This window comes from Bos javanicus, chromosome 10 (genome assembly GCF_032452875.1).
Source record: "Bos javanicus breed banteng chromosome 10, ARS-OSU_banteng_1.0, whole genome shotgun sequence".
Classification (NCBI taxonomy): domain Eukaryota; kingdom Metazoa; phylum Chordata; class Mammalia; order Artiodactyla; family Bovidae; genus Bos; species Bos javanicus.
In genome coordinates this window covers 83,579,366-83,594,446 of record NC_083877.1, presented here as the reverse complement: position 1 = coordinate 83,594,446, position 15,081 = coordinate 83,579,366, and the positions used below count along the sequence as shown (strand labels likewise).

The following is a 15,081-nucleotide window of genomic DNA, read 5'->3' as shown; positions in this document are numbered from 1 at the left end:
AAGTTATCCGACCAAGATAATGAACGATCTGGATCAACATTTCCTGTCACCAGTTAGTCCTGAATGGCAGCTGGCCTCACATCCCTGGTCCAAGGACTGCCCAGCTTCACTCCCTCATTTTCCCATGACGTGGATGGTCTTTCTTCATGTATTTCCCAGGACCATTATTGCTATTGTACTAGCCTTTCATTGGGTTTTATAGTTTACAGTATACAGAAGATGAAATATTCATGTAGACCTTCTTTCAAAGAAATCAAGCACTTTATGTATATTAGATCCAGAAAATGGCTATCAAATTGCAAGACATATTGGCTGACTAGTTAATTTTGTTTGATTAGAATACTGGGCTGTGAAAATGACATTCTTAAGCCTCAAGTATTCTGAGAGTTGCTACTGCTCTAGAGCTGTGGGTCATTTCCTCAAACTCAGCCTCATCTGGTTACCCCAGGTGGTGTTATCCCAAGATCACAAGGAGGATGGATGGATCGAAACAAGTCCATTTCTATTTCTACTACTGGAAACAAAAAATCAGAATGCATGACCCTTTAGAGTCTTTATAGAAAAATAACAGGCAACTTAGGAATGTTTTGGTTTGGAAGGTTGGGCTTTCTCTCATATAGATTCTAAAAATCTCAGGAGCTTAGGAGATTTTTCTCCTTCAGCTGGCCCTGAAAACATCTCTCTAAGTTCTCCCAGGTGTACACTTCAAATGCTTGGAAGGTGTCTGGTGCTTTCTCATTCCAAACACTTTGTTAACAGACCTTGGAGAACCACTGAACCAACACCACTTCTGGGAAGAAGGGACGTCAATAAATGCTCCTCGCGGAGCTGCATCGAGATCATGTTTGCTCTCCCAACACCCACTTCTCATGAAAAGCAGCCTAGCGAGATCTGGATGCCTCATCTGAGGACCAGGCTTCTTCTCACAGCCTCAGCCCACGTGGTCAACCTGAAGGGCCTGCCCAGGGTTGCAGGAGTTTTGCTTTCTCCATAATATACTCTGGGCTTGTCAACAAAATCCCTGACCTCCACTTGCAGCCTCCAGGCCTCAGAAGAGAGGGAGCAATGAGTTCCCATCACTCTCTATCAGCCATCAGGGGTGGAGGGACTCCCACGGCCTTGCCTCCAACAGCCCGTGGCAGCTTCTTGGTGCATGAAGCTGTATGGCTGCGGCAAACCAGCCATGAAGACAGACAGGGGATCACAGGCCTGACATTCTGCAAGTTCTGATTTCTCATGAGGAAAGACCATAGAGAGAGAAGACCAAAGAAGAGATGGGATGAGCACCCATATTGTAATTGCCACCTACTTGAGTTGCTGTGAAGCTGACATCTAGCAAATTCAAAACTGTTTACATTTGGTTAAGATGCATCTAGCTATGCCAGGTAAACGACCAGGTTGCTGTCCACCCAGAATTCTTAGAATTTATGTTAAAAGGATAAAATAAAGATACTAATCACACAGTAGTCAGGTTTACAAGGACTCTCCCCTGCAACAGAGGGAGGAAAAAGGCAAGTTAGCATCAGTGGGTTTCTACGCTTTGGGAAGCGAAATTTGACAAATTCTATGCATGGGATGCTGGCTCCCTGGCTGCTCGCTGGTTCCATGTGAACAGTGCAAGTTGGGCTGTAGGAGCTCAGAAGCTGGTTTCAGGAAAGAAGGGGACTGGCTACTTCCCGTAGGGACTGGCTAAACCCTATACCTCAGTCTTACAGAGTATGTGTGCATGCTGTTGCTTCAGTGTCTGACTCTTTGTGACCCTATGGACTGTAGCCCGCCAAGCTCCTCTGTCCATGGGATTCCCCAGGCAAGAATACTGGAGTGGGTTGCCATGCCTTCCTCCAGGGGATCTTTCCAAGCCAGGGATGGAACCTGCCAATGCCTCTTGCATTGGTAGGCGAGTTCTTTACCACTAGAGCCACCTGGGAAGCCCAATCTTACAGAGAACATTACAGAAAAAGGAGATGAGTCTGTGCTTGACTGCAGACCACAGTTCAGAATCTGCACCGGTCACCACGGGGAGATCACCACGGCCACGCCACCCCCTGGCTACTGCCCTGTCATGCTATGCAAAGGAGGCTAACAAGGGGCTGTCAGGGACATGGGAACTCATGCAGAGGCCACCAACACACACATACACGCACACGCACACACGCCAGCTGGACCTCACCGCCAGAACCCATGCAGCACGGCCGCCTCCTGCACACGCAAAAGCCACCGGCACAGCAGCAGCAGCTAGCCTCCCGCACCCGCGTGGCTGCCAGAGTCCCAGAGGGAAATTTGGATTTTTTTTTTTATGAGCTACAGTTCTGAGCCAATTTATTTCATGGTCCAGCTAGATGGCCTTCTCCCTGGGCTGCTGCAGAAGGTGCATCCACCGAGCAGCCCCAAGGGTGGGGCAGGGGTGGTCCTTCCTTCTCGAAGCCCCCTTGCACAGGAGAGCAAATGTTGGGCCAGGGGCTGGGTGAGGGGGGGGGAGGGCCGTGCACCCGTCTGCAGGGGGAGCTGCTGGGCCTTTTGTCTTTTGCAAACCGGTCCCTAGGAGAGAAGCCACCGACACTCACAGAAGACCATGGGTGGGTGTGCTGAGGGAAGAGCACTGGGCTCCCTCCCCTCCCGAAGGAAACGACAACCACCACCGAGAAAAACAGAAAGAAAGCCAAAAAACCAAAGAAAACCAGCTGAACTTACCACACTGCGAGTGAACTTTTCTAAGGAAGTTCTACGACCTTGCTCACTTTCTGGCTTTAGGGAAAAAAAAGATAGGGAGAAAGATACAGAAAAAAAAAAAATTCTTCAGATAACACATGGATTCTAAACAGCAGCAGCCGCAGCTAATGAACCAAAACAAAAGCAAAACAGGGCGGAGGAAAAAAAAAAAAAACAGGAAGAGAGAAGCAGCCAGAGCTGTATGCAGGAGTCAGTGGGAGAGACAAGAAACAGAAGCCCAGGAGAGATGGGGCTGCCTCCTCAGAGCAGCAAGGGGAGAGGGGTGTTTGCTTCTAGAAGAGTCATTCATCTTGCTTCTGGGCTGGAGTGGGAGCCACCGAGCTAGGAGCCAGGCCCTTGGGAACAGTTGGGCGATGCCTGATCATTGCTTTCAAAGAGCCAAGCCCCCGTGCAGGGAACAACTGGGGGCCTCAACTGGGGACACAGTCCAGACCAGCTCCCGGGGCCAGTGGGGTGTCGGGAGGGATGCTACTGAGATGTCAGGAAATGGCCGTGCGCAAGGCGAGGTCATCAAGTCCTCCGTGAGTCTGGGTTAGGACTTTCTCTGAGATCTTCCAGCCAGAAAGTTTGCTAACTTCCAGGACATCCTTGAGGCCCCCTAAGGACGCTCTTTCTGTATCCTGAGATCGAGGAGGCTCTCTCTGCCCATGTCTTTTGCAACCCAGAGGTCTCAGGTCTCAGAAGGAGTATTCTGGACAGAAAATACTCTTCCGGTACCTGGGCAGGTGACTCCTTCCAAGGTTTACTCATAGCAGGCGGCAGATGACAGGCAGCTCAGGAGCCTCCTGGGGAGTCTCAGCTGAGGGCACCCCCTCCCTGCCACCCCCACTCCCCCCACAATACACAGAGAAGGAAGGGGGGCAAAGCCCTGCTTACTCCCCAGGCCAGGCAGCTCTCCTCTATGGAGAAGGGGGAGTGGCATGTATCTGACCCTTTCCCCAGGTTTCCTGCTTTTCCAAGGGGGAGGAATTACATCCCAAATACCTGCTAGTTTTTCCTAGAGCCCAGTTCCGGGGTCCTGAATCCATGCCTGGGAAATCTGGAGAGTACACACACTCACATGGACACACACTCACAGACACACACTCTTACATGGACACCATACTCAGACACACAAAACACACACTCACAGACACATACACTCCCATGGACACACATACTCAGACACACACCCTCATACGCACACACACACTCACAGACACACACAGAGCAAATAATGGAAGTTAGAGAGCTGAAGAAGCAGCTGGGGGTCTGTGGGTCTGCAGGACGTGCTGGAAGCCGAGGGGGCAAAAGGCAGTCACTGCGTGTCACTGGGGACAAGGTCAGACGGCTTCCTTGCCATCATGTGCTATCCCCTAGGCTGGCTGCTGAAGACAGAGAGGATACTGCAGGAGGAGAGTGCGACACGAACGACACACAGCAGCAGAGCCAGGCTGGTCTTTGTCCTTCAGACACGGCACTGAAGGATATGTGCTGGGCTTGGCACCGTACCCAGTCTGCACTCGGGGATGGCAGCACTCAGCTTCAATCCAGTGGGCAACCTGGGGGCCATCCATGTGGCTCAAATCAGGCCGGTCCTAGGCCCCAAAGCTGGAATTCTGTGCCTGTCCTTCTCATTCCCTGGCTATCGAGTGGCTACTCACAGAGAGGGACCATCAGCCTGACTCATTTGGCTTCCTCTGCCTTGCAGAGGCCCTTGGAGCTGCCCTGGAAAATCATACTTAAGCCTCCTGGCTATGCTTATTCCCTCAGTCGTGTCTGACTCTTTGAGACCCCGTGGACTATAGCCTACCAGGCTCCTCTGTCCATGGGATTCTCTAGGCAAGAATACTGGAGTGGGATGCCATTTCTTCTCCAGGGGATCTTCCTACCCCAGGGATTGAACCCAGGTCTCCCACATTGCAGGCAAACTCTTTACCGTCTGAGCCACCAGGGAAGCTGGAGGGGTCCTGGGGGTCCTCAAATTGTCCTGGAGAGGTCATCAAATTGTCCTGAGGGGTCCTCCAAGCCCAGCTCACCTGTCCCCTGAGGACTTGGCTCATCAGAATGACTAAGATAGTTGGATAGAGGATGGATTAGGGAGGAAGGATCGGCAGGCTGTGCCCCCACGGTGCATCAGGGGACTTTGTGAGCAGAAAAGTGAGGCCGCTTTACAGCCCGCCTCTTAGCTGGGACTATGGCTCACATCCCTTCATGACCTGGACGTGTCAATCTCATGGTGAGCCCACCCCTGGTAACAGAAGACACTCTGGGTCTACCTGGAAGTGCTGAGCTACAACTCCAGTCTATGCCTGGAGCTCAGGGGGAAACAGAAGAAAATGTAGGCTTGTCACTGTTTTTAGAAACATCTACCCCCTGAATATTGAAAGGGCATCGGCTTCGGCAAGAGCTTTCAACCCGCAAGGACACCCCTTGAGCGGGCTGAGATGAAAATTCTAATAAATTTCATTGGTGACATGTCACAGGCAGGCCATCTGTTCCTGCCTCACTTGAGTGACCTCCTCTGTGAAGCTTTTCTTGTACAGGAGGACTTGAGGACACAGGAACCTCAGTCCCACTCCTTGCGCAGCGGTGTGTTTTCCCTTTGCACTCAGACTCACAAGGAGACTGAACGGCCTCTGGCTTCTTCTGTGTGTGTGAACATGCATGTGGACAGGCCCAGGTGACCCCAACTGTGGGAACCCACAATTTTCCCACACTGGGATTGGTTCAGGGTCTCGAGCTGCAGGAAATAAGGAACGCTCACTTTGACCTTCTCCCCTGAGATCTGGGCTGCCGATACTAAAAGTCTTCACCTTTCTTGAAAAACTGGGTATCAGAACCATTATTTGGGGGGATGTCAGCCCGCTCTATCAGGACCCCTCCACCTCCACCCTCCTGCCAGGGAGTGGCTGGAGGCTGGGCTTCACGTTGTCCATCAGAGGAGTGACATATGATGGAAAGGATGCAAGCCCAGAAAGCTGGGTCTCAGACACTCTGGGTGTCCCCCAAATCTACTTCTCTTTCTAAGACTGACACTCTGGGTGTCCCCCAAATCTACTTCTCTTTCTAAGACTCTCAGGGATGGCCTCAGGGCTACCCAAGGGCTCTCCTGGTCTTGGGAGTGACATGGTTACCAGCCATGTACACAGACAGGCTCCCAGCCCATGAGGTCACATCACACAGAAAGAGGGGCTGCATGACTGAGAGAGGCCACTGGACAGTGTGTGGCTGGACAATCACAGGCTAGGGGACTGCCACCGGGAGGCTGAGAGGGAGAAGAAAGGGATGCACGTGGTCTTAAGCAGCGAGGCACGCGAGTCCTGGAGTTTGGCGTGAGGAGAGCCACACTGAACCCCCGTGGAGCTCAGATCAGACCCGCAAAGTGCAGAGTGTTCACTGGCACATGAACCATGAGCCAACCCCCTTCCCTCACCCCCTGTCCTTCCAGCTCTGCCTTCCCTCCTCCCAGAAATCCAGCCACATTCATTCCTGTTCCAGTCACCCCTCACTGCCTGCATGCTGGGGGGTGTCCCTGCACCCCGAAATCTAGACCCCGAGGGCTGCAGGGAACCAAGACTTCATTCAGAGTGGAGGAGCTAGGATGCCATTTCTTCTTGGTTGAAAGAAAAGGCAAATGCTCTGGGACAGGTGGCAGATGGGAGAGAGCAAAGGGCAACAACCCCAGGCAGGATTTCTGGTGCCCCATCACCCCGGAAGAACTCTAAGCCTTTCTGTGCAGAGGGGGCTGCTGCAATCCTTGCCTCACACTCATCTTTGCGTGCTGATCAGGGCAGGAAATTCTGTGGGAGGGGGCTGGACCCAGCAGTGGTTTGCTCAGGGGTTCGGTGATGTCACAGCCAGCCCTCTGCTCCTGGGCTGAGCCGCAGGGGCCGCTTAGGTGGTCACTCCCTCCACCATGGGCAGACAGGCAGATGGAGATGCTGGGTACTGGGAGAGAGGAGGCCACACCCTGGACCTCAGCGGGATGGGCCGGGTAGTAACAATCCTAATTGTCTTCTACTGGAGTGGAAGCAGGGACAGAAGGGAAAGAAGAAAAGGGAAAAGAAAGAAAACCCAAGGGATGGTATTCTCACGTCACACCAGCAGCAAGCAGCAGGCAAAGGTCAATAGAGCTAAGAAAGGCAAGGCTGCCCTTCCAGGGATACCTTCTTCTTGGCCAGCAGCAAGTCCTGGTAAGCATTGGACCGGAGGAAGCGGGCGTAGCTGTCACTCTTCATCAGCTTGTAGATGTGTTCCTGGGGAGGTGGGAGACGGGAAGACACAAGAAAGAACTGTCACCCAACACTAAAGGGAACTGCAACCCAACTGGCCACTGTTAGGAAAGAAACAAACAACCCGAAGTATGCTGGTGTGAACTTGGAAAAACAGGTAACATGCTTGCTTCGTTGTTTCTCCTCCCCGCCTCCCCGACTCGGAAAACATCACCTAAAACCTATTTTCTTTCTCAGCGTTAAAAGATCCTTGAAGATCATGTCCCGGAAGCTTTGTAATTGGGCCTTGGTGCCACATTGAGATGCACTGTTGCTTAATGATTAAAACCACAGGCGCAGCGATAAGAAGGAAGAAACTACCGATGATCCGACCACTTGGATGAATCCCAAAAGAATTATCACGAATTAAAAAAAAAAAAAAAAAAAAGCCCCAGAAGGTTTACACCCTATATGATTCCATTGATGTGACATTCTTAAAATGACAAATTGTAGAAACAGACAACAGATGAGTGGTTGCCAGATTTCAGGGATGGGAGAGGGGCAGGAGGGGAGGGAGGTGCGGTTATAACAGACAACAGGAAGGGTTCTTTGGTGAAAGGCCAGTTCTGTATCTTGACACGTCTTACACATGTGATAGAGTTGTATAGAACCTCACACACACACACACACACACACACACACGTACATGTGAGTACAAGAAAAATTGGGAAATCTGATAAACTCAGGGGATGTAGCAACGTCAACATCATGGCCATGATACTGTACTATGGTTTTTGCAGATGTTACTGTTAGGAGAACCTGGGTAAATGGTATTTCTCTATAGTATTTCTTATAAGTGCTTGTGAGTCTAAAAGTATCTCAAAAAGATTAACTAAAAAAAGTAGTCCACAGGCAATGATGCAATTCGGTCAGTTAATGCACATCAGGGCCACCATCCCATCCCGGAAGAGTGCTCTTAGAGCCAGATCATGGGGTCTTGTGGGCAAATATGCCAGAGGCTGTGGCATGGTGCCCTCCTGGGCTCCGAGAGCCATTACATTCTGGCCATGGCAATGGATTTTACCCTTGACTTTTAGCTAATTCCTGTAGCCTCGTGATCCCTTTCTAATACATCTGTCCTCATTAAGGACAGGGAAAGCCAGGTTCATTACAAGAGGGAGCTTATCGATTGAAAAAGGGTTATTTATCAGTTGAAATGTAAGGTAGCACAGCTGCATGGGAAAGCCTGGTTGTCCCAAGAGAGGACCTGTTAAAAGGAGGGTGGGCTTTCCCTAGAGAGGGTGTGATTGTTAGGCGGGGAAGCATCTTCTCTGATGTACACTCCTGTCCGTCCCGTGAAGCTGGATAAGGGCCCCAGGGCTTGGAGGAATGAAGAGCTGGCCAGTGAAGAGGATGCTCAGTGGAAAGGCTGGACTTGTCATTAATGACCTCTTCCTCCGGTATTCTTCCCAGGGGATGGGTGAGGTAGAGACCTTTCCTCAGTTGGGGGCACCCTGTAGAGGTACCTGGCCATTTTTGAGATGCTGGTACATCCCAGAGGAAGCTGGGTTACATCCAGGGCTTGCTAAAACCCTCTCCCTACCCATCTCAAAAGAAAGTGAAGGCATGGACTTCCCTGATGGTCCAGTGGTTAAGAATCCACCTGCCAATACAGGGGACACTGGTTTGATCCCTGTTGCGGGAAGATTCCATATGCTGCAGGGCAAGTAAGACTGTGCACCACAACTATTGAAGCCCACACAACAGAGAATACTGTGCTCTGCAGTGAGAGAAGCCACCCCAAGAGAAACCAGCCTGTCTCAGTAGAGAGTACTCCCCGCTCACAATTAGAGAAAGCCCATGTGCAGCAAATAAGACCCAGCACAGCCAAAAAAAAAAAAAAAAACAGAAAGAAAGTGAAGGCAGAAAGCAACCATCAACTTGGTGCCATGTGGGTCCCTCTCTGGCCATCTTAAGTGGGGGCACACGTGGACCCGTTTGGGCTCCAGCTTCATTCTTGCACAGATGATCCCATGTTTACAAAAGCAGGGTGCAGCACTCCTCATGGGAATGGGACCACTGCAAGGAGCCAAGAGAAACGAAGCACTGGCTTCGATCTGACTCTGCTTTGATGATCCAGATACGTTCTGAGTTAATGAGCTTCATGAGAACACGTGTTGGTGAGTGTTTTCCTGCAAATTTCAGACAAAAATCCAGCCCACGCTAGTTTAAGTTCCTTGTGGGAACAATGTGTTTTTAATCTCTTTTATGTGCATAGCGTCCAGTGTGGGGTTAAATGTTAGCGGAATTTATGCGGCTTTTTGGTTCACCAAAATACTGGTCTGAGCCTGCAAATACTGAGCAAGTTTACAGGCTCCATACTTGTTTTGGTTTAAATCAGTTTCTGCTCTCTGTATGGAAGGAGACGGAGGATCACATTCAACTCAGAGGAGGTCCCTATGTGGGCATCTTAATTCAGCCCTAATTGTCTCAGAGCCCAGACCGAGAGACATCAGGGTCTTTGCATTTCTTGTCTCTTCAAAGTGGCCTAACATTTACATCTAAGGTATGAATGGAGAAGACTCTGGAGAGTCCCTTGGACTGCAATGGAATCAAACCAGTCAATCCTAAAGGAAATCAACCCTGAATATTCCTTGGAAGGACTGATGCTGAAGCTCCAATACTTTGGCCACCTGATATGGAAGACCCAATTCATTACAAGAGACCCTGATGCTAGGAAAGATTGACGGCAGGAGGAGAAGGGGGTGACAGAGGATGAGATGGTTGGATGGCATCATTTACTCAATAGACATCAGCTGGAGCAAACTCCGGGAGATGGTGAAGGACAGGGAAGCCTGGTATGCTGCAGTCCGTGGGCTCCCAGAGTAGGACACGACTGAGCAGCTGAACAACAAGGTACAGATGCTAACCCAGAGCAAAAATGGCTCACTGTCTCCTTCTTGTCTCAGGCATGGCTTCTGTCTGGCCAGCAGAGCCAGGTGGCTCCTGAGTCATCTGGAGAGGCCTGTCCCTCAGGCCTGGACCTTCTCCAAACCCCTCTCCAAGGCCACAGCCCCCTGCTTGTTGCTCTGATTTGTCACAAGAATTGAAATGCCCAGGAATATCTCACAAAATTCCCCCTTCTGCCCCAAGAGGAGTAAGGAAACCTCTCCTAGCCCAACCCTTCTGGCCTTGAGAACAAATTTCACCCCCAATCCAGCTAATTCCTCCAACTCATCATAGGCAAGAAAAGCCATTGAAAGAAAGAATTTGTCAACTGAGAAAGAACAGAATAAAGCAGATGACTCAGTATTTGTTCCCCAAAATATTTGTTGAGCATTTCTTAGGTGCCTGGCATTGTGTCAGACACTGAGCTCACAGCATGATCAAGACAAAAGAGGTCCTTGCTGTCATAAATCTTGGATTTCATTGCACAAGGGTGTGCATGACTAACTGAGCTAAGGGCTACAAGGAAGAAGTTCAGGTTCAAGGTGCTATGAATGGGTAAAATTGAAGATGAATTCCCTGCCAGAGGTGGGGAATGCTGGTCCAACAACCAGAAAGAGCCTCGTCATGGCAGGAAGAGCTAAGGAGACAAGAAGTGTCTCGCAGTTCCTGGTTTGGTCAACCAGAGAAAGAAGGATGATCCAGGGCTGAGGAGGAAGGCGCAGCAGACAGTGGTCCCCTCTTCGGTGGCGGGGGTCAACATGGGTCAGAGGGACAGTTTGGGCTCTGCTCTTGTCCTAATGTCACGTGGCATCTTGACAATTTGTTGCCAAGGCCAGAGCCAAGGCAGGGATGATGTGGGGAGACAGTAAAGAGAACACGGCCTCTTGGAGGTGGGCTGCACGAGTGGTCGCACTCTGCCAACCCTATTGCTAGCTCTTGGCCATCACGATGACCATCTCAAATTTCCCTGTGAGGGAACAACCACAACCACAGCAGGTGGAAGTCATGGTCTGAGCAAAATGGAATCAAAGACGCAGATCCCTCAGGCCCCCTACTGTGGCTTCGGGCCCCTCTGGCTGGGGCCTCCTTCCCCACAGTCTATGGATCCAGGACTCTCCTCTGCCCTCCTCTCCTCCCCCAAGCAAAGAAGCAGAGAAGCAGAGCCTTTGCTGTACCCACTTATGGAATTCCGTTCCTTCCTCCCCGCCAGCTTTTTCTAAGAAACACAAAGACAGTAAACAGGGGGTGGGGGAACGCAGCACTGAGGTTTTTTTTCTGGGAATGAGAACTAAGATAGGACTCAGGGTCTTTGGCCGGTTCCCAGATGCAATGAGTTTATCACTGCCAGGGACAGCAAGTGTACAAAGCTCTTGGCAGTGACCCCGACTGATTTATGAGGGGTTCTGGTTTGTTTCCCCTGCTTTGCAGACAACCAGTCTTAAGGAAAATGTATATCCAGGATCTGCTAAGAGCAGGGGAGCTGCTGGCAAAACCAGTGAGCCCCCACCCAGAGAATTCCCAAGGGGCCAGAGAGAAAGAAGTTTGCATTTCTCTTCTTTGCTTTTTCTTGTCTTATTTTCCTCCCTTCATCCCTCCCCGCTCCCCCTCCTCTCTGCCCCTTTATTTCTCCTTCCTTTCTTCCTTCTTCCCTCCTTAGACCCCTCCCTTGTTCCCTCTGTCTAAAAAAAGGAGATGATTGAGTTAACTATGAACACGCAGAACTACCAGGGTCCACATCCGCCTTCCTGCCATGTGGGGAGGCACCTGCTCCAGACGGGGAGAGGCTCAGTCTCACTGGTAGAGAAACGGACGTTCTAAGGCCCTAAGTCACACCGAGCATCTCAGCCACGATTCTCGTGCGGGAGGGGGTCACACCCTTGTGGTGGGTGACAGTGGTAGATCAGGGGTGTCACCCTGATGAGACCCTCCACCCTCATTTCCCTTCTTGGGCTCGGCCCTGGGACAGGAGCTTTGCATGCCTGAGCTGCTAAGGCAGAAGCAAAACCAGCTGGAACTATGGGCAGCATTTTATAAAACCTTTAAAGGGAGTATAATCTATAAAAATACTGACTCGCTATGTTGTACACCTGAAACTAATATAATCTTGTAAATCAAGGGTACTCAAAAAGAAAGATTCTTTCAGAAAAGAAAGCAACGGAGAGAAAGAAAATAGAAAACCCCCCAAAACTCAAGATGACCAGAATCGGTGGAGTCCAAGACACGTGCAGGGGAGGTGGAGGGAGTGAGCAGTGTCTCGGTGTCTCAGAACCACACCTGCTACAAATCAGTGTTTTGCAGGGAGAGTCCTCAGCTGGAAAGCTCCTTTGTTTTTGGACAAAACCCAGTGGCCCTCACGAGTGCTGGGGAAGGTAATCAGACAGATGCCAGGCCTTGGGCCCCGAGCGTGCCGGAGCGGCCGGATGACTTAAGAACACCCTTACATCCTCCTCTTGGCTGTGGCTTCCTAAGACAGTTACAATCTCATTCCCCAGCTTTAGAGCATCCTCCTGGAATGGGAGGCCACTCAGCTGGAGCACTGCACAGCTGCCAAGAGCCCTTCTTGGGATTTTCAAGTGTCCTATTTTTCTTTCTTTGTCTCTGTCTTCCACATCCACCCTTCCTGGAACAACATCCAGGCTTTGGGCACCGTTGAGTCCCTTGTAGTCCCCTGAAGGAAGATAAGATTGTGCTGCAAGATGTGATGTTGCTGCGTGAGATGCTGGAAGGGGGACCAGGCTGGTGGTCAAAGGCTTGGATTCAGGTCCCCACTCACCTTTTTCCAGCCCCACCAAGCACACAGTTAACCAAGGAAATAGAGGGGAAGCCATTACAAAAACTGTACACAAGCGAAGTAATGATGATAACTGGCTTACATGATGGGACTGCCCTTGCCAGAGAGGATGCTGGGGAGGAGACCAAAAACCAAAAGATTCCTGGGGAAGGAGGAAAGTTGTCTTACTTTCATTGCTGTTGTTATTTGCTCAGAATTGGTGTTTAGGTTTAAACAGCTTCCTTTTACAGATGAGGACACTAAAGCCCTACAAATTTGAGTGCCTTGTCTGAGCAGAGTCAGGATTTGAGCCCAGTGTTCTGTGATCCCCCCAAAGCTCACACTCTTGCCTTGGCACCTGCTGCTGCTCATGGTCCTTCCATTGGGGTTTCGAGGGAGCCAGGTTGTGTGGCTGAGACAAAGTCCTCAATGTATGGTCAGCAGAAACGTTGGGAGCCTCCTCTCAAGCTTTCATCTGAGTCACCCCAGGGGTGGATGCAGCCACTGCTCACCATTCTCTTGGGAACTGTTCACCAGCCCCACTCGTCAGTGACAACAACGGCTGAGTCACCCAGGATGACACAGGTTCTGGTTTCTCACCTCACAGATCGTGTCCAGCTTGCCTTCTGCACCAGCAGGAAGGGCCAACCTGGCAAAGCTCTGAGTGCTGATCAAACTCCTGAGAAGTCATAGGCAGCAAGTCTGTGTCACAGAAAGTCACCCAAGAGATCCCTGAGTCTCATATTTCAAGAGGATATCTTAAGCCAAAGGCCTTCAGACCTTATGCCTGGCTTGCTGAAGTCTAGGGAAAATGAACACTTTTCTCATCATGGGTCCTGCAGGAGGACAGAAGGTGGGCCTGCACTAGGGTAGAGAATTGAAGGGGATCCTAAGTCATTATCTGCTTAATAAACATAGCAAAGACTCCACGGCCATGTGAACAACCACTTCATTGAGAGACAGTAGCCTCTTGTCCTCAGGATGCAGCTTTGGACAATCATCCCAGGATTCTGTGAATCTTTTTTTCCCCATGTTTTTCCCTTCTCTTTTTAAACTGAAATGGAGTTGTTTTTCAGTGTTGTGTTAATTTTTGATGCATAGCAAAGTGCTTCAGTTATACATATATACATGTGTGTGCCAAGTTGCTTCAGTCCCATTTGACGCTTTGCAACTCTATGGACTGTAGCCCGCCAGGCTCCTCTGTCCATAGGATTCTCCAGGCAAGAATACTGGAGTGAATTGCCGTGCCCTCCTCCAGGGGATTTTCCCAACCCAGGGATGGAACCTGCGGCTCATTATGTCTCCTGCCTTGGTAGGCGGATTCCTTACCACTAGTGTCCCTGGGAAGCCCCATACATGTATACATACATATCAATATATATAAATTCTTTAAAAAAATATTCTAGGGTCCCGTGGATCTTAAATGAGAAGCCCCCATTTGGATTTCTTTATCCTTCTAAGCAGGATGTGTGAGTCACTGTTTACACGGAATGCAACATTCAAGCCCTAAGAGAGTGTAAGAGTGAATTATCTTTTGCCTTTAAAGCATCCTTATAAACATGTTCAATTTAACTGGCCAAAGGGCACAGTATTGTGATGCTGTTCAATCCCTGTTCTTAGATAAGAGTAGCTTCAAAGGCAGCTTTGCATATTTTCTTTCACCTACCCGAATACCATGGGTATTAACTTAGACAAATGTTTCCTTCTCCTCTTCAAGGGCATGCGGTTTGGTGCAGGAGATCTCTGCTCTGAAGCATCAACAAAGAGATTTTGGAATTTGGTTCTCTGACGCCTTCTCTTCAGGAACTACTCTTCTGTGTGGTAATAAACAGAATCCTCTCACAAACAACTGATTTGTTCTTTTCAAAATGCATGCCTCCCTCTGCTGTTCATCTCCCTAAAATAAAACCACCCACAGAATAAAATGAGTAATTCCTGGAGTAAGCAGTTCCATAGCATATTTTATTAAAATATGTCTGGCATGGGAAGTCTACCAGGAAGTGTCCTCCAAATGAGGATTAATATCAGGAAACTTGGGGCAGTCTTGTGATACTGGCACACAATGCCACCACCTCCACCACTGGGGCAAAGATTAACAGCCTTCACCAAGCTAGGAAGATGTCTGCTTCTGACTCATCTGGGGCAAATGTAAACGTGGGCTCCCTGGGCTCTGACGTTTCAACAAAGCAAATGTTAGAAGACTTTCATTCCTTAATCAAGTTGCTTCTAAACATCTACATTTAGGTAAGAATAGAGACTCTAGACTTGAGGCTTTTTGTCTGCTCACGGTGGGTGTAACTTGATGGTGTATTTCTCAGCTCTTATATCACCCTGACCTCATTTTGACCTTGAGGTTGGTCTTTGATCTTTCCATGCATGGATGATGGCCAAGTAGAGTTTCGGTAACTTAGACTGGGGTCTGCTTAAGAGAAAAGCCTA

At 49.9% G+C, this 15,081-nt stretch overlaps 1 protein-coding gene across 19 annotated transcripts in view; it reads right to left on the bottom strand.

Moving 5' to 3' along the window:
• RGS6 (regulator of G protein signaling 6) overlaps window positions 1–15,081 on the bottom strand; it is a 625,171-nt gene that overhangs the window by 30,583 nt on the left and 579,507 nt on the right. For 13 of the 19 annotated variants that reach the window (XM_061429323.1, XM_061429321.1, XM_061429324.1 and 10 more), the window contains 2 exons: window positions 6,879–6,968; window positions 2,692–2,745 (listed from right to left, as the gene is read on the bottom strand). In XM_061429323.1, the coding sequence (XP_061285307.1) occupies window positions 2,692–2,745; window positions 6,879–6,968 (144 nt within the window). The remainder of the gene's footprint in view (window positions 1–2,691; window positions 2,746–6,878; window positions 6,969–15,081) is intronic. The other 6 variants (XM_061429336.1, XM_061429337.1, XM_061429339.1 and 3 more) reach the window with 2 other exon arrangements.